The following is a 27138-nucleotide window of genomic DNA, read 5'->3' as shown; positions in this document are numbered from 1 at the left end:
GACTCGGATCAATGGCGACTCAAACCACAGGTGTTTGTTGCTCATGAATAAAAGATGGCTTCATTATCGGAGGCCACAGTCCGACTGTCTCTAACACGACTCTCTCCTCTGGTGTTTATTGCCTCTGCTGAGAAAATAACTCGCCGCTGCTTTGCTCATTTAGCAGGAGCAAGAAGTGGGTGACTTCCTGTTACGGTGGAGCAGGTGTAGGCAATTAATGTCGCCAATATACAGTGGCACCTCAGCAGAGCGAGAGTGTTGCAGAGTGTTGAAGAGTGTTGCAGAGTGTCGGCGCCCAGCTCACCCACAGAGACAGGTTTGATTCCAGGGGGCGGGCTGTAGTTTGGGCTAGGGTCTTCTGTATTTGCTGACCAAGGGCCGCGCCTGGCGACACACTGTGCTGAAGAGTCAGTTTGACCCACTTTCTTCTGGGGTTTCTGGCTTGCTGTAGGGGTTAATGTGGCGCAGGGCTCGAAGGCACTCCGGCAGGAATTTATTTCTCTGCATTGAGAGGGGTCTGACCTCTTCGCTCAGGCCCCTCGACCTCCTCTGTCAGGCCCCTACTGGCAGACCGCGACCTCACAGGAAGGGGAAATGACGCAACATCTGCGCTTCGACTGGAAACTGACATTTCTCCGTATTGGACAAAGAGAGCGGTAAGTGACTGACTACTACCATTCATGTGGTACTGATACATTATATAATCGATCGCAGGTGACTCATGTACAACGTTATGACAGTTTTGTGTTTACAAGAGCGTCTACTTGTGTTGGCGGGAACAATAGCATTAGCAATTGCTAACACTAGCCCCTTTGTTATGCTGTGTTGACCATAAACGACTGTCTTAAACGACACTAACTTTCGACTGAGGTTGAGTGTGTCTTGTTAGAAAACTAAGCTAGTCAGCATTGTGTGTCGGCATTTATCTGAGTAGAGAAAAGTTCGGTCGTCAGTTGTGAAAGCTGCTATTTCGCGCGTTCGGATGGAGTTTGCTGACAAGCTAACAAACGTTTGAAGAGAGTGCAACGTTGTAACGTTTTCAATGAATGCAAAGCCAACCTTTCGCTTTTACTCCAGACATGGTTTTATTGTTTCCCCACACAGATGCATCATTCTATCATTTCCAGAGGCTCGGAATTGGCGAGAAAGTCACGGTGGGAGGTTCTGGGACAGCGTCAGTTGACTGTCAGCGACTCTGATGAGTGAAGCTTTAACCGACCAGCTCATGACCTGGCAGCAGGCTGAAGCTGCTCACCACTGCGGGACACGTGAGCTGCAGTTCGCCCGTCCACGGAGGACGGGAGGGGATGTGGTCATAATGCAACGGCGGATGGTCCTAATCCTCGTCTGATGAGGAAATCCAGGCTGGATTCCGACGGATGAGAATGGCGACAGTTTATTAGCTGGAAAAGAGAAGTTCATCTGCCCATTTGAAAGAGCTGTTTTTCAAACTTAAGTTTCTCGTGACGGACCGCAAAAAAAAAAAGAAAAAAAAAACTCTGTTCAAAGTCTTCACTTGTCATTTGGTCCTGGGATTAAATAATGGCACGCTGTCTCCTCGCCGCTTCTCTCCTGATGAGTGAACGTGCTGTCAGCTCGTCCGGCGACGGGAGTTTTCCTGTCACTCATCTGGATGCGCTGTCAGCCGCCAGCTTCCACACATTCACCAACACAAACACTTGTCACGTCTCTAATCCTGCTCTTTCTGTGTTTAACTTTGGGGGAGCGAGCGGTGTAGGAGCCCCCCATCAATCCCCCGCCCGCCGATCGCGAGTGTCTCTTTGTCCTCTGTTGTCATGGCAACCAACGTGTCAAGGAGCTGATGCTGCGCGACACAACTGCTCGCCTGACATGAATCAAGTTCATTTCCTTTTGAAATCTGCGAACACGTGGCGGCGGTTGTGCGCTCCTTCTCTGTGGAACACTGTGTTACCCACGGATTTGGGGACGGCGCTCTGAGTAATGACTTGGCTGACACCTTTTCTTGAATCGGGGCCCTTCCAGGCTCGGAATGCAAAATATGTTTGAAGGTTTTCCCGATTTTAAACCTTCAGAAATGGTTACTAAATGCTGTCGTTCAAGCTCCCACCTGTCTGTGTCTTCTCCAAGTGTTCCAAGCTGGGCTCAAAAGTCCGACGTGAACGCAAGCGAGTCGGGTTTTGGCCGTGCGCTCGATCCTGCCTGAAGAGCTGCACCTTGTCCCGGGATGCTCCCCGCGGGGGATGAGCTTCTGGCCTCAGGTAACTCGGCACTAGATGCCGGAAACTATGTGCACAACGTGACAAACCAGATGAAAGCAGAGCAGTGAAGGGTCTGGTGGCTGTCTGGGCGACGACGTGGTTCCAAAACAACTTGGCAAACTCCCAGAACATTGAGGTGAGCAGCATCAGGAGTCACTGAACAGCGCGGCGCTGCGGGACTGTGTGAGGGGGTTTGATAACTCAGGTGTTTTGGGCTTTATTTGGCCGATAAACATCCCACTTTATTGACAAACAGATTCTCTTCAATGAAGAATGATCCTGCAGCTGTCTGCATGAGGAGAACAGCCAGGAGGAAAGAGGCTGGTTTTTCTCAAGAAGATCACCAGACTATTCACGTCTGGATCTGGACTTCACTGATAAACATCTTCTCCATCTTTGTCTCTTTGAGACCTGCTTCGTCATGGGCCACAAACCAGCTATGTTGCTCATAGCGCCCCCAGCTGGCAAGGAAAGAAAGGCCATGGCCTGAGGTGCAGAGGTGCACAGCAGGGGCCACATCGGACTCAGGCCACAGAGACAGAATCTGCAGTGTAAAAGGCCCTTTCAACTTCCGACTATGCTGGGTAACATGCCTCTCACATTCCATCCCCATCTTCTTCAGACTCAAGCCTCTTCCTCTTGTTTTTCAGGGGAGTCCTCGCTCATGTTTGGCCCCAGAGCAGGCCGCTCTCGTAGGCCACGCCGGTGGAAACATGCTGTGCGTGTTGCCGACACAGAACCAAAGTGAGTCTGGAAGCCTCCATCTATCATGAAACCGCAGCCTGGTCGCACGCAGTGCATTAACCAGCCATTAGGAATCGATGGTTCATCCATAATGCATTATGGTCATAGGTACATTAAGAAGTCATGACATTAACATCTAATTGATGTCAACTATTTGTGAAGGCACCCCCTCACCCCCCAAGCCTTTTAGGCTGAGCACAAACCGCTACAGCGGAGACACAGCGTGCTGCAGCAGATGCGCCGGGACGTCCAGATGTGGCGGAGGAACATGAAGTTCTCCCCGGTTCTGACTTCTGTCTTCACCCTCGGTGGAGTTCGCTCCGGAGCGCGGCCTGCTGGAGCGTAAATATTAATGCCAGACCATTCAGATTACCATAATGGGCTTTTACTTTCAAATCCAGTCAATAGACGATTGATTGAACCGGCGAACGCCGGCGTGGACTCATTGAAGGCCGCGTCACAGCCGGCACCGACTCGGTTCATCGCCCCGACACTGAGTCATCCGTGTGGACACATGCACTCGCAACATTGCTGGGACTGCTTTGTTAAACCAAACGGACTTTTTCGACAAACCTGGCCTGTCCATGGTGTCCCCTGCCTCTTACCCCGAGTCGCTGGGAATGAGGGGTAGAGAATGAGTGCAAGCAGGAGTCTGTGATGGAACATAAACACGTGACTCAGCGTAGCATCCGAGCTCACAGGTCCCTTCAGATTTGATTCTGTTTGGTGAGATTTCAATCAGCTACCACGCATAATTCTTAAATGTAGCCATTAGCTCGACCGCCACTGAACTCAGTGTCGCTAACCTGATGCTAGCACATCTACGCTCTCACCTCTTCTATATACGTCCGCAGACTTTCATTCATTTTACGGAGCCTGTTCAGGTAACAGGGTTGTGGGGGTGGAGCTCATCCCAGCTACATAGGGTCGGGGCGAGGGAACACACTGGGCGGTCAGTCGTAAGACCGGCTGAAGTCACAGCTGGGGAGTCACCTTACTAAACTTTCAAACTCAGTATCGCTGCCCAGGAAGATACGCCATACTCAATACTGTCCTCCGATACTTCAATACTGCTGTAGTACAAATACCGTGGCACATTAGAATTTCAACAAGTATGTTTTTATGTGTGAACTTCGTCAAAATCCCTTTCGTTGCTGTTGGCTTTCTATTTTTATTTTGAGGAGCTATTACTTTATGTTTATGCACTAGGCTGCACGTCGCTCTCTTTTTCGCTGGACTCTGTCATTGGCTCGGTGAAATGCACCGCTCTGCTGAAAACGAAGGCTTCAACATCGAAAGTTTTAGTGAAGATGAGGCCTGTATTGTTAGTATAAGCGCCATGAACGTTCGTGACAAATGTTTCATGGAGTTGTCGTCATGGTCAGGAAACGTGTGCTAAACTGTCAAAGTAATCTGCAAACCTGACACCTGAGAGGACACATTCTGCTGAAACAACCAAAGAATAAAGGGATGGCACAATCTTACACTCACACACATCACGGATCGGAGGATCCATGTTTTCAGTTTGAACTCTTCTCATGCGAAGGCTCTCGTGTCGGCTCGCTGCTTCCTGTCATGATGTGGAACGCCTCGCTTGTTTTACGACTTTGAGAACCAACTCACAGCATGTGGGACAACTATTTTGAGAAACCCCTCCATTTTCAAAAATAATTCAGTGCACACAGATACGTTTACAGAAAACACGGGGCCTTGTTTGTGTCTGCTGCCAGGACTTAAAAACTGCAGGTGGCAGTGTAATGTGAAGCGGAAGCCCATGCTAGCCACTCGCTGCTAGTGGCTCCGTGGAGAAAGTATCTTCTTTGTATCTTCTTTGTCTAGACATCAAAACGCAGGCTAAGATGAGTCGCCGAGCAGTTTTCCGCGATGCTGTTTTCATCAGCGTAACAGGTGAGGTGAGACATTCTAGCCAATCGGAAGCGAGGAAGGTGGGACCCTCACCTCTCACCCTAAAAATTTGCCTCCAACGCGGCTCCTTGCAGGAGTACGAGAACACGCCCCTTTTATGCGGATTCTGCTTTATGTTTAGAGGTGACCTTGACCGAGTGACGAACGCATGAACGAGACACGTCACGTGACTGTTCAGGCGCAGGGACTTGTTTGTGTCAGCTGCCAGGACTTTGAAAGACTGCAGGTGGCAGTGTAATGTGAAGCGGAAGCCCATGCTAGCCAATCACCGCTAGTCTCTCCGTGTTCCGTCGTGCAAGTATCTAAACGTGAGTTCTCTGTTAGCGTTTACGAAGGGATATTTCTTTGTCTATACATCAAAACGCAGGCTAAGATGAGTAGCGAAGTAGCGAGTAGCAGAAGCGAGGAAGGCGGGATCTTAAAGATTTGCATCTCCTTGCAGCGGTAAGAACACGCTCCTTTTGTGCGGGTTCTGTTGGGACCTTCATGTTTAGAGGTGACCTTGACCGAGTGACGAATGCATGAACGAGGCATGTCACGTCACCGTTCAAGTGCGGGGACTTGATTGTGTCTGCTGCCAGGGCTTTGAAAAGCTAGCCAATCGCTGCTAGTGGCTCCGTGGAGAAAGTATCTAAAAGTGTTTACGAAGGGATATTTCTTTGTCTATACATCAAAACGCAGGCTAAGATGAGTAGCGAAGTAGCGAGTAGCAGAAGCGAGGAAGGCGGGATCTTAAAGATTTGCATCTCCTTGCAGCGGTAAGAACACGCTCCTTTTGTGCGGGTTCTGTTGGGACCTTCATGTTTAGAGGTGACCTTGACCGAGTGACGAATGCATGAACGAGGCATGTCACGTCACCGTTCAAGTGCGGGGACTTGATTGTGTCTGCTGCCAGGGCTTTGAAAAGCTAGCCAATCGCTGCTAGTGGCTCCGTGGAGAAAGTATCTAAAAGTGTTTACGAAGGGATATTTCTTTGTCTATACATCAAAACGCAGGCTAAGATGAGTAGCGAAGTAGCGAGTAGCAGAAGCGAGGAAGGCGGGATCTTAAAGATTTGCATCTCCTTGCAGCGGTAAGAACACGCTCCTTTTGTGCGGGTTCTGTTGGGACCTTCATGTTTAGAGGTGACCTTGACCGAGTGACGAATGCATGAACGAGACATGTCACGTGACCGTTCAAGTGCGGGGACTTGTTTGTGTCTGCTGCCAGGACTTTGAAAAGCTAGCCAATCGCTGCTAGTGGCTCCGTGGAGAAAGTATCTAAAAGTGTTTACGAAGGGATATTTCTTTGTCTAGACATCAAAACACGGCTAAGATGAGTCGCCGAGCAGTTTTCCGCGATGTCGTTTTCATCAGCGTAACAGGTGAGGTGAGACATTTAGCCAATCGGAAGCGAGGATTTGCCACCGCCAACGCGGCTCCGTGCAGCGGTAAGAACACGCTCCTTTTGTGCGGGTTCTGCTTTATGTTTAGAGGTGACCTTGACCGAGTGACGAACGCATGAACGAGGCATGTCACGTGACCGTTCAGGCGCGTATCCCATTAAGCAATTAAGCTCAACCCCGGGAGAAGCAGTTCGACGTGTGACCACCAGGTGACGTTTGGAGCCTGGAGATGCGGAGTTGTGCGAGTGTGCGTGTGTGTGTGTGTGTGTCAGAGAGAGAGCGAGAGAGGCAGAGACTTAAAACGACGCAGAGGCAGGAGGTGATGTGAATCCGAGCTGGACCTCTCGCGTGCCTCCGTGCGTTCAGCCTGGCTGGAGTCATTTGGGAATATCACCGTTTGCCATTGGCTTTTCCTCCGTCTGCGGGAGTCGTGACTGGAATCCGGAGCCCCGCCGTCGCGCGGGCCGATGCATGGATCCACGCTGGGAGGATGTGGTGACGCTCCGCTGCAGGATTGCGACTAGGACCGCGGCTGATCGCTGGGACTGACCGCGAGCGCGCCAGGGGCTTTGGAGCTTTGAAGTCGGAGCAGATCGTGACCGGATGGACGCCGCGCTCTTTGGCGCATTGGGCCAGGCGAGGATGCGGTGCAGCTGGAGGCAGATCTTCCTGCTCAGCATCTTCTTCCACAAGTACCTGAGCTCGCTGCTCGACTGTCCGCCCACCTGCTCCTGCTCGCCCACCGACATCTTCTGCAATAAGTCGGACAACAGCAAGTTCTTCCCGCTGCTCTCCTTCCAGGGCAGCTCCGCCAACGGCAGCGGGAGCATCGAGGACCTGTTCCAGAACATCACCGCCATGTAAGTCGCACGTGTTGCTGCTGCTGCGGCACCGAGGCTGGGGAAAATCACCGCCATCGCTGTCGCCCCCCCGAAAATAGACGCCTTGATGATGAGGCTGAAAAGAAAAAGTTGTTGCTAAACAACAGAATTAGTCGTCCGCCGAATATACCACCCAATAAACCGCGTTTTCAAGACGTAAATTGCTATTTTTCTTCATCACCATTTCCACTTTTGAGGGCGCAAATGGAACTTAAAATAATGATTCATTTGATCATTTTACAGTTCACGAGTTCCTAAAATGATGATGTCATGTTTTATTCAATAACCGTTTTAAAATGTATTTATACGTTTCTATTTCAAAATGTAATTTTTTCGCTTATATATATTCCATACATTGTATTCAATTAATTAATTGGTTATTTTTCCTCTCACAAAATTGCATTTTTACTCGTGAGACATATTTTTTTCTCTTGAAAAAAAGTGAATCTCCGACGTCATAAAATGTGAAAATTCCTTCATAATTTTTTCATTTTTAACTGATTATTCTGACCTCTTAGCTCCGCTGCAGTGCGTGATAAAAATGGACTGAATTTTTTCTGTGGACAGAAAATAATTTCCTTTCAATATCATGATGAAAAAGTATTTATTCCCTCATCAATCTGAAAAATTCTGCCCAAAATATTTTGAAATCTTCAGCGACAGACTCCCAAAATTCCAATTCAACGTAAATTTATTTGAACTTACATACAAACACAATTTGAAAAACGGTCGTTCATGTCTGCATTTTCAAGTCATCGCTTTCTTTGTCTTGTGTACAGATTGTTGTCTTGTGTAACAGGAAGTGATGTCATCATGACGACATATTTGATCCCACAATGGTGCTGGACAAGCTTGTTTCAGTTCATAAGGGTTGTGGATGATGTCATGGCGCTTTATTCGCCTATTTCACTTGTGTCCACCAGGGGGCGCTTCCTCTCAGACTCAGAAACGCAGATGGTATCGCTCTCAGATTCTCTTTGTTGAACGTCTGAAAGCTCTCGGAACCATCAAGCGTTGCTCAAGGGTTCCCTGCGTGCTGCTGCGCTCCTTGGCGCTAGGCGCAATTTCTGTTAAAATCCCGTCAAAAAATGGTCCGTATCCAGTCAGTGCACGGACACGATGCATTCAGGTGCTCCTTGTTGTTTCAGTCGAACAGAAAATTAAAGGTGTGTTGTGTTTTTCGTTCGGAGAGTGAAAATACGCAACACAGTTCAGAAGAATTGTTTACCCATGTCGTCCTTCGACGAGCATGCTCATCATGGCCACTAGCCGATGTGAAAAGTCGGTGATGGAATCTCCGGATGGAGGACAACCTGAACGCGTCGCGGCTGATCTGCTTCTCTGACTGGTGCAGAGGTTGCCCTCAGAGCAGATGGAGAAGGCGTGATGTGGATGGCTGACGGAGACAGATGGCAGTCGACGGCACAACCTGAACTTGTGGGAGCGCCTGAATGCATCACTCAGATCAAAGTGGTTTGGTGACAGAGCTCCTGAACACATCATCTGACACGTGAGTGGCGTAGAAAACCCACACGCCTGAATGCAGCGTTCCCCGGAGGTGGCGCCTCTGGTGTCGCGGTGAGATGCTGAGCAGGGCGACGGGTTCCAGAGCGCGCGACACGTGTCACGGACGCGCAGAGCCGTGCAGCCGTCCGCTGCTGGGGTTTACGAGCCCAGCGCTCTTTATAGTCTCATCAGAGTTGAAGGCCGAGAACAAGTCTGGCGCGGATGGACTCAATAATGAGCGCCGCAGCTGTGTAGAGTCTGTGCTGGACCTTCGCTCTCTGTCAGCCGTCGCCCCGGCTAGATGGTGTGTCGTCGCTGCATCACCGCCATTTGTCAAAACAAATCACAACACACCCGAGACACGTGCTGCATAATGTGAGACTGGATGATGTCATGAGTGAGTGTGATGATGTCATGAGTGAGTGTGATGATGTCATGTTGTAATGTGATGATGTCATGTTAGAGTGTGATGATGTCATGTTGGAGTGTGATGATGTCATGAGTGACTGTGACGATGTCATGTTGGAGTGTGATGATGTCATGAGTGACTGTGATGATGTCATGTTAGTGTGATGATGTCATGAGTGAGTGTGATGATGTCATGTTAGAGTGTGATGATGTCATGAGTGACTGTGATGATGTCATGTTAGAGTGTGATGATGTCATGAGTGACTGTGATGATGTCATGTTAGAGTGTGATGATGTCATGTTGGAGTGTGATGATGTCATGAGTGAGTGTGATGATGTCATGTTGAAGTGTGATGATGTCATGAGTGAGTGTGATGATGTCATGAGTGAGTGTGATGATGTCATGAGTGACTGTGATGATGTCATGAGTGAGTGTGATGATGTCATGTTAGAGTGTGATGATGTCATGAGTGACTGTGATGATGTCATGAGTGAGTGTGATGATGTCATGAGTGAGTGTGATGATGTCATGTTAGAGTGTGATGATGTCATGAGTGAGTGTGATGATGTCATGAGTGAGTGTGATGATGTCATGTTGAAGTGTGATGATGTCATGAGTGAGTGTGATGATGTCATGAGTGAGTGTGATGATGTCATGTTGAAGTGTGATGATGTCATGAGTGACTGTGATGATGTCATGAGTGAGTGTGATGATGTCATGTTAGAGTGTGATGATGTCATTAGTGACTGTGATGATGTCATGAGTGAGTGTGATGATGTCATGAGTGAGTGTGATGATGTCATGTTAGAGTGTGATGATGTCATGAGTGAGTGTGATGATGTCATGAGTGAGTGTGATGATGTCATGTTGAAGTGTGATGATGTCATGAGTGACTGTGATGATGTCATGAGTGAGTGTGATGATGTCATGAGTGAGTGTGATGATGTCATGAGTGAGTGTGATGATGTCATGTTGAAGTGTGATGATGTCATGAGTGAGTGTGATGATGTCATGAGTGAGTGTGATGATGTCATGAGTGAGTGTGATGATGTCATGTTGAAGTGTGATGATGTCATGAGTGACTGTGATGATGTCATGAGTGAGTGTGATGATGTCATGAGTGAGTGTGATGATGTCATGAGTGAGTCCCGACTCTTGTCCTGCCTCTTTCCCTGGCCCGCCCCTCGCCCCGCCCCTCGCCCCGCCCCTCGCCCTGCCTCTAGCCTCGGTCCTTGCTGCCGTCAGCACCACCGGAGGATTTAAAGAGATCACCGCTAACACCCCACAATCCCGCCTCTGAGCAGAGCGTGACGGCGGGTGATGATGCTGCGAGAACAAAAACCCTTCAGTATTGATCCCGCCACCACCGCCGCCGTGCGCTGCAGCTGCGAGAGAATCGAACCAAAACAGGGAAATGTAACCCTCAGAATGTTGGACTCCAGCTGTGAAAGTCACCTTGCTGACGTGGTGGTAGCAGTGTTACCTCCAGGCCTGAGTGGGACGTTACGCTCTTAAAATATCAATGAAAGGAGCAGCTGCGGTGCAGGTGACGCCGCCGGTGAGTCTCATTAGCTCTGTGTAATAAAGCCCAGCTTTTTATGAGCCGCTCTGATGCTTCCAGTGGCAGGAGGGTGAGCTGCCACACTCCGGCTTCAGCTGCTCACTTCAGTCATGACATTTTCATATGTATTTTCATGTATTTTTAGCTGCTTTGATCAAATGAATTTGATTGGTTTTATGCATATTATTTTCTATTATGATTATTTTATTATATTAAACTGAAGAAAGGCCCACATTTATTTGTTAATTTTTATTTGCTTTGTTAATATTTTTGCCCTTAAATTTATTATGGTTCAGTAAAATGGTTATGAAATTAGTTATTTTATTATTTAATCCATTTAATAAGTTCTTTAATAATATGCCAACAATAATAATTTGACATTTACACTTAGGAACTGAATATGTATTGCATCGATTTCATGGCCTACATTTTTAAGTATTCATCTGACATGTTTCTTGACAAACGTCCTCTGACCATATCTACCAATATGCACCAAACAAAGGCAGCTGAGCGGCGATGATGACGATCAGGTTTTCATTTTAGCGCAGTGACTTGTCCGCGTATCTATCGGTCTGAATCCGTGCGCTCCGTCTTCAGCGCGGCTCAGGAACCGCCGGCTTCCTGTCGACCTCCACTTACATGTTGCGGCTGGAGCCGAACACATTCCATTTCCCTGATGAGAAGATGTTTGTAATTCTCTCCGTCCGTGTGACCTTTGCTCCTGATGCATGCTGGGAAATGACTGTTCCCTCCGAACAGGAAAACCAAGAAGTGGAGACGTGTTGCTCATGCGAAGTGGCCAGGCGAGCTAACAGAGCGCACGCCTTCCTGTCAGCTGCCGGTCACCTGACCAGGTGGAAGGTTTTCATTGGTGCTCACACAATGTCCAAGCAAACAGCCACATTCTGATTGGTCGATTACACTTGTTTGTTGCCGGGTGGATCACAGCACTTTTGAACCTGTTCTGGGTTCCTCTGGACACTCTGGTTTCCTCCCACATGATACACAGTGCTGAGGCTGTTGTGGTCTGTAGGCATGACTGTCTGAGTGGTTGTCACACTTTCGCCCCCTAGTGGTGGGGAATATATTGTTAGTTTAATCACATGACCTTTTAATCTTCCTCAATTTATTTAGCATTTTTATTGACTTGATTTGGTAGAATTGATGTGTAAAAAAAACATATTAAGTTTTCCTTTTTTAAATTATCATAAAAAGGAAGCTTTTATTTTTGAGTCGTTGTTTTTACTAGTTTTGGAAAAATGCGTTTAAATACATTAAATACATTTTAACTAAATAAAATAAAATAAATTAAATAAACCACAAGATTTTTTACTTTTTTTTTATTTATTTATGTTAAACACTTTTTAATTCTTTTATTTTAAGCACCTCCTAATTCTATTAACTGAACATTTTCCATGTTATATCATGGTATTTTTATTTTGTCCTCTATTTTTTAACTAGATTTTATTTCATATTTTCTGTTTTTCTCGATTGTATTCACGATTCAGCGCTGTGTATTTATATTTGAAAATATTTTTAGTCTGGTTTTTAGGTTCATAAGTATTTATTTCGATTTTGAAATGAAAATGTGGCACAGTTTCATTTGCCGTTGTTCCAGGAGCCACGCTGAAACATTATGACCAGCGGCCTGTTTTATGAAACACATTACGGCCACCGATCGATGCGGAGCTGACGTCCATCATAAAAGCTTGTCAATCACTGCCTTGCTCTTTTCATTATGAAAATGAAAGAATCAATATCTGCCGCACTAATGGGAATAAAGCCGTCTGGGAATGTCGATGAGCTCCGGAATCACAGAGCACAAACAGGTCAGAGGTCAGAGGAGTGTGGAGTGTCGGGGTGAGGGAGGGGGGAGGGGCCAAGAGAGGAAGAGAGATGAAGATGCAGGAGGCTGGAGGGAGGGGGAGGAGCAGCAGGAGGGAGCTTAGAAGGTCAAAATAAAAGCCAAATCTTTCATTTAAAATGATCCAAAATAAAAGCATCGCATTGACCGCTAAAGTCAAACACATTATAGGCTTCAAAAATACAAATAAATACACTGAAATGGAAGAAAGAAAAATAAAAAAAACCCAATTAGATTACATTTGCCACTGCATGCATCAAAATAAAAATAATAGAAAAAATAGCAAAAGAAAAATAGGTTAGATTAGAGGTGAGAAGGTAAGGTTAAAAAATAGAAAATAAAAAAATTAAAAGTCATTATTCCTCGATGCAGGACAAATAAGCACAAAGTTAAAAAATAAACAAAGAAAGAAATACACATTTTGACTCGACAAACAAACTTTTTTGGCCACGAGCCACATGGTTGTTATTGTGGTTCCTAGAAAAAGCACAGGTACATTATGACAAAACTCTCATGGTGTCTTTCTTTAAAAAAATCATTTACACCATTGTAAATATTTTATTGAACATCATCTGACCAAGGAGAGAACCAGCAGATAGAAGGTTGGAATAAAGTCAGATGAAAAACCCGGGTGGAAGGATTGGAACAGCGGCAGAGACAAACTTTGACACGTGCGCTTTGCTGCACCTGTTGGTGACCTTTGAGAGAGACGCTCAACAGGGGGCGCTGAGAATGTGACAGACTGGTTCTGATCTATTTTTAGATGGTCCGGTGTGGGAGTGAGATGATGGATGGAGTGCTGCGGTTACATCTCAACGCCGTGTCGCGCGCGTGTGTGTGTGTGCAGGTTACAGTGATATATCATCCCTCGCGTCGTTCGTCTCTGCACACACACACACACACACACACACACGTACTGAGCAACAGCATTCATGTTTGGAATGCAAACACGTCGTCATGGTTACCGGCACCTTTGGCTCCAGCTGCTGAAGATCTTTCGGGTCAGAATTCTTGGCAAAGTTTCTGTGACTGAGTTGCGCTGCTGAGTCATGTGACTCTGGGTCGTCGAACCTCCTCCAGTTTGGCAAAGTGATGCCTCAGCCAGTCCAGACATTTAAGTTCTCGTAAAATGAACCTCCTCTTTCCCTCCTTCAGAGGCCTGCGGGACGTTTGTCGTGAAAAGTTGCAGTTGAAAATATTTTTTCCAAGTCAAATAATTACATTTGTTATTCTGCATTGCTCATTGAGGATTTATGGATCATGGATCATAACCTTTTAATACATTTCTTTCCATTTTTTTTCACTTTTTTTGTCATGTCTGTCCTGGACTTATGTCAAGAGTTGGTTCCCACAAAGTAAGTTAACAAGTACAGAGGCACGCAGAGTCATGTTTTCATGATTTGTGGGGACCTCTCCTGGCCATCACCCTTTCCCCAGCCTCTCACCTGAACCAGGACCAGGACTCTGAACCAGACTGAGACCCAGTTATTTAGAGGTTTTCACCCTCAAATTGAGGCTTAAACCTGGCCCAATGGTCCCCACAAGTAATGCTATACAAGGACACACACACCGACACGCGAGCACCATGACGTCCCTGGACTCCCAACACAATCCCTGCCAGCATGTTCAGGTCCAACCTGAATCAGAATCATGTATCAGAGTCCAGATTTATGTCTTCAGGGTTCTTTCAACGTCCAGCCCAAGATCAATTGCTCCACAGTGGGACCCCGGGCTGCACCCACACACACACACACAGACACACACACACACACACACACACACACACACACACACACGTGTCCTTGAAAGACATTACAAAACAGAATGAATGAGGCTGAAATCTTGCTGCTGTGGCTGAACTCTGATTGCAAACGTATATATATGTGTGTGTGTGTGTGTGTGTGTGTGTGTGTGTGTGTGTGTGTGTGTGTGTGTGTGGTGGTCTAATCACAGCGAGCAGAGAAGGCAATTTGTTCAGCTGGCGACCGAGTTGTGTTGATAAGCCGGACACACACACACCATCTATTTGCGGCTCACCGGGCCGACCCACGCTGGAACTGACCAAACCCAGGCAGAGGAAACAAAAACACGCACGTATAAATATATATATATATATATATATATATATATTTATTCACCCTTCGACAAGCTCCGTTTCCATGCGTGTGCTGCTGCCATGGCAACCGCGGGCCTGTAGCTGCGTGAGTCACCCGAGAGGAGAGCACATTCATATTCCACTGACCACTGTTCCAGAGAGGAACAATCATCGTTGGATTATTTAGCTGCGAGTCGTTGAGCCGCTTGTTGTCTGCAGCGAGGAGGTGAAGGATGCAGGGAAGCTAATGGCTAATGCTTAGCGTCAGCAGTGAAGAGAAGTGGACCGCGGCAAAGAAAAAGAACAAGTGAGGTTGAAAAATAATTAACTTCAAAGTTCTGTCTGAGGAGCGTCCAGAAGCTCGGCAGAAACCTGGACAGAATTCAGTTTGAAGAAGAGATTAAAGTCCATAGAGAATATAGATATATATATTTAACAAATATGTGTATTATTTAGGATTAAAACAAGATTTATAATGCAGGTTTGGACTCCACTGATGATTTGGTATCTTCTCGCCTCAAGAAAAGGGAATGTAAGTAAAAATACATCATAGTCGAAGTGCACTACTGAGGAGGAAGAAGAGGAAAAACTGCGACACCAAAATGTGATTTTTAGAAGCAAAATGTGGTGGAAACATAAGGGGGAACAGAGTGAAAGAAGAGTAAAAATGCAAAATGTAAATGTTCAAAACGCTGAATCTAAAACTGAACATGACACAGTGGAACAAAGAAAAGCCAGTCCAGGAGAAGGAGAGAGCAGAAGGAGGAGGAGAGCCGGGTCTGGTTTTCTGGAACTGTTCCTGAATTAAGAAAAAAAAAAAGCCAAAACAAACAAATTTAAAAAAGAATTTTGAAAGAGAAAAATGCTCAGAAAACAAAGGGAAAAAACAGTTGATACACAGTTATACAAACTCACCATCACAATCTAGATGTACTAAATCCAGTGGTAAAAAGAGGACACGTTATGAGAAAAGTGTATCTGAATTTGAATTTTTTTATTGAAAAACACTACATTTTCAATTGTATTTATGAATTTGTTTTTATTACAAGTGCAAAATGGTGCAGATGGATGTTTTGGTGTAAATTCTCACATGCAGCTGTAGCCACCATGCTCTCATCCGAGGACCTGTCGACCTTGACTGGATCTGAACGACCTTCAGGTCCATGTGCTGAGCTCAATAAACATGTGCGCGTCTCTCAGATGAGCGTGCGACGCGTCCATATACGGGCGTTTGACTGTGAAGGGCAGGAAACGGGTCGGTTTGGGTGGATCTGTGAGCCTTGTTTGGAGTCGCGGCAGCTGCATACCGAGTGCAGAAGAGATAAAAGGTACAACGTTGCCAAACTTGTCTGTCAATCTCCCCCGCCGCCCCTCCCCCCCCCTCCTCAGATGCCTTGTGAAGAAGCAGCTTAGTGCTGAAGTGGTGAGTTTCAGCACCGGACAGCTCCCCCGAGTGCGTCGCAGCCTCGGCTGCTGAATACAAACTAAGTGCGGAGGACAGTTGATGGAGCTCTTACGTGGGTGCATAGTGGTTGCCGTGGTTACCGCTGGCTCTTCCGTTGTCTCCTGGTTTGGGCCAGAGTCATCGTCGACTCTCCTTCATCGCCCTCAGATGGAAGCTGCAGATGTATCGCGCGCTCTGCTCCTCAGTCAGTTCTGCAAATGTGGCGGCTAGCTAACATGCTAAACGTGCACTAGCATATTCAAACACGTCAGCAGGAACTCTATCGCCCCCATGAGGGACACCGTCACCAGCGTCAGGTTTCTTCATCATATCTTCACATCACATTCATATTCCAGGGTTAAGGTTTTGCGAAAACCCTGCCTCGCACCTTAAACTCCCCCCTTCGGCCACAGTCCCTAAGAAGCAAACGTAACTCTGCTTCTCCTTCCTTGTAAAATATCACTATCAATTATCAGTGAGACACGTTCCAATGCAGTGGCCTTCAGGTGGCAGTAAGCCACGGACACACACGTTGATGTGGATGAAATAAAGGACTGGACGGTGGACTTCCAGTCGTGAAAGATTGTCAGGAGCCAATTCTATCGACTTTCTTTCTGTTAAATTGCCACATTTTATTGGGAAGAACACGTACAGCTACGCTTAGATTTCGGTTATTAAGTCACCAGGGCCTCATTTGAATTCCTGGTGCAACATTTGCGCCTCAGAAAGATCATCCTTTGGAGTAGTTGTGAAGACATTTCTCCTGGAAAACAGCTTGGGCTGCGCGCATGAAACTGTCCTGAGATTTAGGAGTTTTCATTCCTCACATTTTCCTCAGTGAATCATGTTTCTATGGCGACCAGTTGAGAAGATAGCGGCGACCAGAAACAAGCCTGATATGGCTTTTCTGCTGGAAAGATAGAGCCGTGGAAAATGCACCAATGGGAAACATGAAATAATGATGGGCTGTGAAAGCTGTACAGTTGCTCCACTCTGGAGAAACATCTCAAAGATCATGACGACCTTGGAGGGTCGCGGCGGCCTGATGTGTGTGAGCGCTGTCGCTTTTGTGTCCTAAACTGCGGAGCACTCAGCGGTGGCTCGGTTCTGACCGTGCAGACTGGACTCTAATGGCCGAATGAAAGCGCGAAGAGCTCTAATGGAGTTTCTGCGTCATGTGGAAGAAAAGGTGCAGGGACGGAGATACAGGAAGGCAGGAGTGTTCCATCCTGGACCAGTCAGGTGCTCTGGCTGATGAAGACTGGCGAGACGTCCAAGTACGAAGGTCCAGATTCGTCCTTCAGTGCTCAGAGAGGGGTTAAGAGGTTTTTTATTTAGAGAGAAAGTGATTGTTATGAAAAAATGGGAGGAAACCTGAGTGCCCCTCGCACCAGGACGCGTCTCTCCTGGAACCCAGGAACATCCGGCAACACCTGTACTCGTCCCCCGCGACTGTTTAGCGCCATTATTCCGGCGGCTTCATCTCATCTTCGCCCCCATCGCTCTTCCTCTTCCACTTTGGAGTCAGCGGGCGTAGGAGGCCGCTGTGATGCTGCCGTCGCTGCGGCGACCTGGCAGGCAAACATAGATGGTTTGTGTGGGTGAGAGGTCTCACTCTTCACTCGCTGCCAAGATGAGGAAGGAGGGCAGACGGGGGTGACAGCGGGGAGACAATGGGGTGCTGCTGAGAAGGTTCCTGAGCTGGTGGCTTCACGTCCACCACAGAAGCTTCTGAGGATCCTTTCAAAGTCTTCCTCTGTCTGGACGAGAGGCCTTCCAGTTTGGTCCAGTGACACGTCTGAGCCAGGCTCCGAGGAACATACAGAAATATCATCTGAAGCGTCAGACGGGATTATTATCGACGGATGTAGAGATTGACTTTATCCATTCCAAACTGGGAAATCACTGCGTCACAGCGGTGCTGAGTTTAGATCAATGTGGTTTAACATTGAGAAAGCGGCGAATTGGCTGAATTTAAACTACTTCAGCTGCTAGTTTTTCTTACGATATTGACACAGAAAAAGAAATTCAAATGCACTTTGGTTCTAATGAAGAGGATTTGAAAGAAAACAGGAAGCCAACACGGCCGCCGTTGTGTTAAAATCACACACTTATTTTGCTTTCATTTTGCTGTCAGCGATAGCAGGGAGCCCAGATAGAAATCTGCCATTGACTTGAATGTCTGTGGTGCGGCATGATAACTGCGACGCACCACCAGAAGCTCCGCCTACAGGCCAGTAATCTCAGGGAAATATCGGGGCCAGTGAAGAGCAGGAGCCGAGGAGACGTGGGCAGGTGGGAGCGAGACTTGCTCCTCAGGATTTACTCGCTGTCCTCAGGTCAGTGAGCGGCCACCGCCCTCCTCTGCTTCCTTGTTTCTCCGTCCGCTCGTCCTGACCGGCTCCAGCTGACGTGGGCTCCACTTCCTCCACCCAGCTCGTCTCCCTGTCATCACCCTGAGAGAACGTCGCTTCTTGCCTGCTTTCTGCTCTTCATCTTTCCTTAATTGGGCCCTTGACCTTTTTCTCTCCATCTGATTGGGCAGGTTTCCCATCCCCCGACTCTGTCAGGACGCGTGTCATGACTAGACCAATTCACCTGCTTGTCTTTTAAAAATAGACTCATGAATGAAGTCTGCGAGTGAAATCCAAGCGTTTTTGCCACTTGCTCTCCTTCCCTCTTCCCTCGGAGGTGTGGCCTGCTCAGGCCACGCCCCCAGTCTCACCTTGCTGGGACACTGCTTCCAGCTCCCAGTGTTTATTTTGGCGCCCCCGCAGGAGGCTGCGGCCTGGGTCACCTCTTTCTTCACTAGGGAACACGGACTTGAATCAAGATTCTGCTCAGTCGTCTGTCGCGGTCTGTGCGTCCCACCCTCCAGGCGGCTCCATCCGTTCACCCGTGAGCCGCCAATCTCCCGGCGGTTTGCTCCTCCTCCTTCCTGAAGCGGCCTCCGTGTATTGACTCTGGATCCCTGTAAGAAAGGCAACTTTGTGCTTTGAGCAAGGCAGCTTTCATTTATGAGAAAGCAAAGCGGCTTTTCTTGACACCGGCCGCCGCTCTCCCGCCTCATTGGCATTCAGACTTTGAAAAGCCGCGGCGGCGGGCGAGGAGGGAGCGCCGGGCACCTCAGAGGAAATCCTTCTTAATTGAATTCTGCTGTTGTGGTGCAACATTTCATCTGCTTTTCAATATGGGCAGGATTCTTCTCTTACACTGAACAAATAAACTTCGTCCTGCGAGACGGACAAACTTCCTGCCTGTCTGACTGCGACGGGGAGGAAGCTCCCGACGTTCCGAGAGGCGTCGCACCGCTCGCTCTGGCTGTCTCCGTCGACTGATTAGCATCAGGCTAACGTAAACATGAGCAACCATATCCTCCTGGCCTCAGGTGTCGCAGCGATCCTGTCCGTGTCTCCAAATGACAAGAGTATATTGTTAGATCTGCAGCCTCCTGTAATGACAAGTCCCTCCTGGGTTTCACAGACTTTTTTTTTATCGATTGTTGCGGCCAAAAATACCAGATTTTGCGACAGATTTTTAAAAATAATTGTGGTGAAAGTTACGAATATTTATGGTTCTGGAACAGCATGACAGGAAACAAGGAGCTTGTTAAAACAAGTGCTAGTTTTTAGCCTAAAAAGGCTCCAATTATTTGAACCAAATATTTCAAGTACTTCAAGTGCAAAGAACACACATAAGGCTGCAAATAAGGATTATTTTTGTTGTTTAATTCATGATTTTTTCAGCTGTCGACTAATCGCGATGACCTTTGTTGACGCCTGTGTTGAACTTCTGTTGAAGCTAAAGTTGCTTAAGTCGTCTCTCTGTCACACCCCGACACCATACATTATAAAACAAGCGGATTAAAGTCATGACGCATCATCCAGGAACATGCATTAACCCTGTGAAGCATGAAGCATCAAACAGTGGACAGAGAGCTCCAGTTCTGTAAAACTGAGGTTTTTATTGGTCCTCGAGAAGAATTTAAAATCACCACTGTACACATATGTGTCTCATATAAAACATCTGATCAACACTCACATCAAAAGGTCTTATTTGAATAATAATCTACAGTGGAACCTCAGTTCTCCGAGAAGCGATTTATTTGAAATCTGAATGGATTTTTCCCATTACAATGAATGGAAAAAAGAACTAATGCGTTCCAAGCCTTAAAACAGGCTTTTGTAGGAGTGAATGCAGAGTGTCTGCTGCAGGTGGCTGTTCCTCTATGTGTGTGGCCGCTGCATGTGGGAGGGGTTGCCGAGTGAGTGAGGTCTCTCCAGAAGTGAAGAGGTGCCCGGTGCGTGTCCAGCTCTGAATGTGCGCTTCTGTGCAGTTTGGCTGTGACCAAGTCATAAACCAAGTCACGCTCTGTCCCAGACTCGCCTCATCCCTGTCCCAGCTCCAGCCCACAACAGGACATCAAACCCTGGAGTGAGCGCTCCAGCACCTCCCCTGTGACACTCTACCACGCTCCAGTGTGGAGACAGGAAAAGTTTTACACCTCAATATGAAAAAGAAACAGCCAGTAAATGGAGCTAACGGGACACGTCTGCATACAGAGGCTGCGTTATACACAATAACAAAGCGCATCATGGGTCGGCTGATCAGTCCGCGTGCGTTATGTTTTTTCCAGCTTTTTTCGGGGGCGTTCCAGTTCTGGATTTTTGTTTGAAATCCGAAGCAAAAAAGTCAAGAAATTTTTTTCAAATTCCAAGGTGTTCGAAAACCGAGGCACCACTGTAAAACCATATGTTCAGTGTCGCGCATCATTAAAAAACAAGTCAATCTCCTCTTCCAAGTTAGCTCCGTGCTAACCGACATGCTAGCTGTTAGCTGCAGAGTGTGTGGCGTCACAGACCAAACATGGAACACTCTTTCATCACTCTACCATGGTGTCGAAGGTGTTGGCTCAGCCTGAAGACGAGTGTGGAGTGAGCGCTGGTTGTTTTGTAACTGAGCTCCACCCAAGGGCGGAGCCTGACAGAGGTTTGGATGGGGGCGGAGTCTGAGATATAAAGGTGTGAGTGAGTGGAGTTGTTCAGCGGCTGCTGATGTGTTCCACAGAGTTGAGATGTAGAGGCTCAGAAACAGCCTGGAGACAGATGGATCTGGAGGTCAGCCATCTTTGTTTACGTTCGCCCCGTACAGTGTTCGGGTGTCGCTGCACTAGTCAGTTCTTACTTCCCTCTATTCTACATTTGCACCATGAGGATTTGGACATTTAGGATTCAGGATCCTTCACGTCCAAATCCTGGCAATATTTGTGGGCAAATGTGAGCGTTTGGACCTCACCTCAACAAGGAAGGAAGGGCTGTGATGGTGTGAGGGAGATGTACTTGAGTTGTGTGACATTTACTGGTACAGTAGCAGTTAAAAATAGAAAGTTCACACAGAGTATGTCGGGCTCAGACACACACAAACGTGAGCCGCCGCGCTCCAGCGAGCACTGAAGGTCGCGGCGCGGCGACGTTAGCCGGACGTGGAAAAGAGAAGCCGGTTCGTGAAGCGTTGATGCGCACGTTCGACTCAAAGGTCGGCGGCAGAGGAGGCGCGCGACACCACCCCAGGCAACATTCCAGGAGGAAGGACGCAGCGGCCCAGGCTCCGGTGTCGCCGCGTCCTCCGGTGGCAGCGAGCCACGAGGCTGGAGTGGGTTCAACTCCGCCACAAATGAACCTCGCTGTGCCCGACGCGCAGCAGAAGGGACGCTGATGCGGAGTGAAGTGAAGCTGCAGCTATTAAAAACCCGGGTAAATGTTTTAGAGCCGAGGAGCTGCAGAGCGTCAGTGAATATTTCATCTTCTGTCTATTATCTAACCACATCACAGCAGAAACACTGCAGGCATCCCATAATACATGCCAGGGCAACTTGGGGGAATCTCTCCGGATCCATGCAGAAACAGTCAGGCGAAGGGGAACGCGGAGGATTTATGCCGCGATTCATGGGCTCATCATCCTCATTGAAACAGCCCAGTTTCCCTCGTATATCTCACCGCTCTCCACTGCTTCTGTTCTTTTCTCTTCAGCTCTGTCGTGACATGAAACCCAACTTTCAGTACCAATTACCCTTTAGTTTCTTCTCCCTCTTCATCCGAACTTTTCATCCACCCTCATCCGCTTCTCTGTTGCCGGGTCGCAGGGGCAGCAGCTTGAACAGGGGGCTTCAAACCTCCTCCTCCTGGGCAACATTCACCAGCTCTGACCGGGGGATCCTGAGAGGTTCCCGGGCCAGTGTAGAGATCTAATGCCTCCACCTGGTCCTGGGTCCACCCCTCGCTCTCCTCCCAGGTGCCTGAAACACCTCTAAAGGAAGGCGTCCAGGAGGCGACCTCATGAGATGCCCGGACCACCTGAATGCGGAGAAGCCGCGGCTCTACTCCGAGTCTCTCCCGAGTGACAGAACTCCTCATCCTATCTCTATGGGAGACTGCTTCAGGCTGCTTCACACTCAACTTCAAGTTCTTCAACTCTCGATCCAGCGAGAGCTGAAGGTGGCACCATGATGAAGCCATGAGAGCCAAACCATCTGCAGTGAATGGATACCGAACTTCTCTGCTTCGGTTTTCCATCCAACCAAACTATAGTTTGTATTTTTCTTTCTTTCATTTTCAATTTTTCATTTAATCACCATGCAGAATTGTATTTATTTATTTGAAATTTCAGTGAATATGTTGTTATATATATATATATATATATATATATTTTTTTTTTTACTTCAATCATTTTATTTTTGAAATCCTTTTTTAATTCATAATGATTCATACTAACCCCGATTATTTCGAGGAAAAAAACGTCAAAAATGACGTGATGATAATTTTTGCTGTCGAAATAGTTTTTGTATAATTTTTTTTTATCATTTCAAGAATTTAACAAAATATTCTTTTCATTTTGTTTCTGATTTCAGCCCAAATGTATTTTATACATTATAGATCCATATTTTTAAAAATGATCTTTTCATCTTCTTCCTGGTGCTGTGCATCAGACACACTATAGATGAGGGAAGATTATGATTACAAATAAACCACTTGTTGGTCCATGTATTTATCCTGATAGAGTCCTTTTTAATGTCCTGTTCAGCCCCACTACATTTTACCCACACACACAGACATATCATACGGAACAGCTTCACAATGACTGTTTATTGACCGTAAATGATCAAGTCATTTGTTTATGATACCTATGTGTCTTATGCATATTAATTGAGTTTTCTTTCCCTCAAAGCATCCTCATCCTTACGTGATCATTGATCTGCATCGAGTGTAAATATTTCAGACAAAATATTCTGTTCTCAAAAACAGAATTTCACATTTCACCCATCATATTGTTTTTTCTTAGTCTTAGAATTATTGCAAATAAATGCATGAAATAATGGACAAATATGATATTTTGAACTTTTAAGGGACTCGCTTTTCCCCTAATGTCGTCACAGAACCCAAATATTCTGTGACGATATTTTTCATAACCTTCTTATCCCAACACACGTGTGTGAGAGGAGCCGCGGCGAGTGGACGGGGGGTGAGGAGGGGGGATCTGCTGAGGTGTTGGGGTGATAAATCAATTCCAGAGCTGACAGACGGACGAGCAGAACTTCGAACGCGGCGTGGCACGCACACGTCCACGTGCGCGCACTCACACAGGAGGGCCAGGAGGGGGCTCTCTGGGGTAAACAGATGTTTAGTGCCGTGTGATTTGTGTGTTTTGATTCGTCGCCATCCGTCGCTGGATTCCAAAAAGCAACTGTCTTGTTCCCGCTGGCGTCGTCCCTCAAGGCCTCGCTACTGACTTACATGGCCGACACGCGCTGCAACAGCCAGCCACTTGACGGCGGCTGGCGGCGCAGAGGCGCATTAAGTTTTGATCTGCAGTCAGGAACAGGCTCTAACTGTTGGATTACGAATTGATGGAGTCTGTGTTACTGATCCTGGAGCGGGCGGGATTATGCCGCGCCGTCGTCCCGTCACCTTCACCCGCAAATCTCGGCTCCTTTCAACCGTCCAACTGTTGCCACCTCACTTCCTCCTCTGCACAAAACTCACTTCCTGCTCATCCATTTTACACTGTGAAAAGGGAGTTGCGTTCAGATTAGCGTTAGCAACAGCGGGCTAACCAGGTATGAACAACTGGGAGAGTATAGCTCAGAAAAAAACAAACAATGAAATGCGTTTTGAGTGTTTTGAAATAAAAATTCGTATCAATGTCAGGAGTACGGTTGATAACATTTGAACGTCGGCATATTTTCTTCTCCGGCTTGGTCTCAAATCCATTTTCCTACTTGTTATTGTAAGAGGTTATTTTGTCCTGGCGGAGTTGCCGTAGTTGGCAGGGGCCATGCATATGTTACCTGTGCGCGCAGGTGTGCAGCTGAGGATTGAAGTCGGAGAGAGAAGAAATGAACCCACGGTCGTGTGAAGCCTTGTTATTATTGACTGCTGTGTTCTGCGCAAAGTGACACGTTTTCTTTCATTTGACCTTGTTGGCCGAACCCAGCCATGCCAACCAAAGCTAGTATGCTAAGCTAAACTCTGTAATGGGTCCTGCTTGTACGGCGACTCGCTGGACTTTGACGTCTCCGCCTCTATGGCTGCTGGTGGTGAACATGGATTTGACTTTGAATGTCTCCTTTTCAAGGCCGACCTCTCTGTCTTTGCTGGAGTGTGTGATGCTCCAGGAAGGTCCACCCCGTCCTGGCGTTGCTCTTCCCTCCCAGACTTTATCCCGACACTCAACATGTTTGTCTTTGCTCAACAGACACATCGAGAACTGGAGTGGTTTGCGGACGCTGACGAACGTGGACATGGAGCTCTACACCGGATTACAGCGGCTGTAAGTCCTCCACACTTGCTCCTCCTTGCTCCTGGAACCTCCTCCCTCGCGCAGCCATGTTCTCGCTCCCAGACCTTTTGAAAAAGCCCAGTATCACTCCTCGATGAATGATCAGTAAAGTGATGCGGCTGAGGGTTTGCTTTCACGCCGTATGTGCCAGAGCTGTGGTGTCGCCCGCCGCTCTCTGATCTCCATCAGCAGGGGTCGCTGCAGTGTCCTTTGTGGATTTGTGCTTTCCAATGTGGAAAACAAGGCATTTGAGAATCAATTCCAGGTTCTGGTCGCTGCTTGTTTGCGTCTCCATCTGACTGTTCCCTCGTCTTCTGTGCCGTAGAACCATCACCAACACCAGCCTGCGCACCATCCAGCCACGCGTCTTCTCCAAGAACCCCCAGCTGCGCTACATGTGAGTACCCACACACACACACACACACACACACACACATTTGTCTTCCTATCCTAGTGAGGACCGTCACTGACATACATTGAGTGGAGTGAAGATGAGACGCTCCAGTCTGCAGCGTGGCTCACACACACACAGACCGGGGCCACGTTACTGGTGGCAGGAGCCACGTCCAAACATAGAGAAGTCAAGTCAATGGCGCAGACATTTCTGTCTACACCGCTTGATATTTCCAGGAGGATCAGGGAAAAATGGATGGATTTTAAAAATACGTGCACAAGAGACGTACGCCGGACGTGAAGCAGCAACCTGGTGACACACAGGGATGAGCTGTAACCGCTGTACTGAGTCAGGTGAGCAGCTGCTCAGGTGAAGCCTCACAGCCTGACGTGTTTGTAGCATGTGGCTCTGTTCAGCAGCACAGTAAAACCATGGGGCTCTGAGCCTGGGACTGGTGGGCCAGCCTCCCCCCCTGAACCTAACCTTCTAAAACACATGGCTAAACTTCACCTTTACTCGGAACCAAACTCAAACCCAATTTTATAACCAAGGTATTTTCTAGTTTTAACCCTCAGAATGAGGCTTGACAAAGTGAGGACTGACTCTGACTCTGTTGGTTAAAAACTTACACAGGTTCTCACAGAGATAGAAGTACAAGAAAACACACACACACACGCAGAAAAGGTTACACTGCATTAATCCCCGAAGAGGGAAAATCAATCACGGCTGCCACATGATGGCGCCAGCTGCAATTAGGGGTTCAGAGTTGTGCTGAAGGACAGCGTGACATGTAACTGGAGGTATAGGAAATCGAACCGCCGACCCCCGGCTGCCTGCCCAGCAGCCTCCCGTGTCCGGAACCTGCGTGTGTTGTCGAGAAACGGAATCCTCCATGACTGTTTTGTTGATGCTCTTCTTCTTTTCTGAGTTCATTTTTGTGATACGCTCGGTTCTTATGATACAGTGGCTAAACACACGCGACTCACTCGCTGCACTGGACTCACATGAACACCACGGGACAGTTTCAAAAGAGACGGTAGTGTGTACAACACATGGAATAGAATGGACATGTAGTGATCGTGTTGTTTATCGTTGACATCATTTATCATGTTCCTGTTCCTGTCTGTTTATATGAGCAGAATAACTTTATTCTAAAACAGCTCATTGATTATACTGAAGCCCAGGTTCAGCTTTATTTCACGTGTTTTAATCTTGACTCACAAATCTGGTTTCTAATGAGTCAGACCTCAGCAGCAACTCAAACATGTGTGACCAGGTTTACGACATGTTTTGACATTAACGTCCGCCAGAAACTTGCCTGCAAGACTCCTGTAACCTGCGAATGTTCAACAGAAACCTTGTCGCCTGATGGCTGGATTTGGGCTGCAAATGTGGCGGGTTTTCACCAACACAACACAACATAGACTCTGTATTCTATTCTGTTCATGTCATATTTTTTAAAGTGAAATTCTGCCCAATCTTTGACCCGCTGAGTTGGTATTCCGGTGGCGGCGCTCAGACCTCCTGCTGCGTCCCCACACACTCTCTTTCAAACTTTTATCAAACACTTCTTGTCAGATTTCGCAGCAACATAAATCAAACATGGCGCCGTATCTGACAGCTGCAGCTGACTGTCGAGCCGTCTCCATCTGACATATCGCCGCGCCGATAGACTCTCCGCCCCCGGGAGGAAGCGCCGACGCGCTCCCTCTTATTCTTCAGGGACTTTTTGTTTGCGATTCCTCTTTGGTTATCAGCCAGCACCATCAGGTCTGCGACTCTTTAACCGTTTAATGGTTTGTGTCAAACACCGCGCTCAGCCAGTTACAATTACTCGCCTGATAAAAGGCGCGAG

At 47.5% G+C, this 27138-nt stretch overlaps 1 protein-coding gene across 3 annotated transcripts in view; it reads left to right on the top strand.

The window, feature by feature from the left end:
- Nucleotides 1-6570: 6570 nt before the first annotated feature.
- ntrk3a (neurotrophic tyrosine kinase, receptor, type 3a) overlaps nt 6571-27138 on the top strand; it is a 94106-nt gene continuing 73538 nt past the window's right edge. For 2 of the 3 annotated variants that reach the window (XM_053886322.1, XM_053886321.1), the window contains exons 1-3: nt 6571-7154; nt 24806-24880; nt 25215-25286. In XM_053886322.1, the coding sequence (XP_053742297.1) occupies nt 6898-7154; nt 24806-24880; nt 25215-25286 (404 nt within the window). In that variant the 5' untranslated portion in view covers nt 6571-6897. Of the gene's footprint in view, nt 7155-9005; nt 9012-24805; nt 24881-25214; nt 25287-27138 lie in introns of those variants that run through there. The other variant, XM_053886324.1, reaches the window with a different exon arrangement.

The sequence above is a fragment of the Synchiropus splendidus genome, chromosome 14 (genome assembly GCF_027744825.2).
Source record: "Synchiropus splendidus isolate RoL2022-P1 chromosome 14, RoL_Sspl_1.0, whole genome shotgun sequence".
Classification (NCBI taxonomy): domain Eukaryota; kingdom Metazoa; phylum Chordata; class Actinopteri; order Syngnathiformes; family Callionymidae; genus Synchiropus; species Synchiropus splendidus.
The sequence above is the reverse complement of the archived record's forward strand: the minus strand, read 5'-3'. Positions and strand labels throughout refer to the sequence as shown.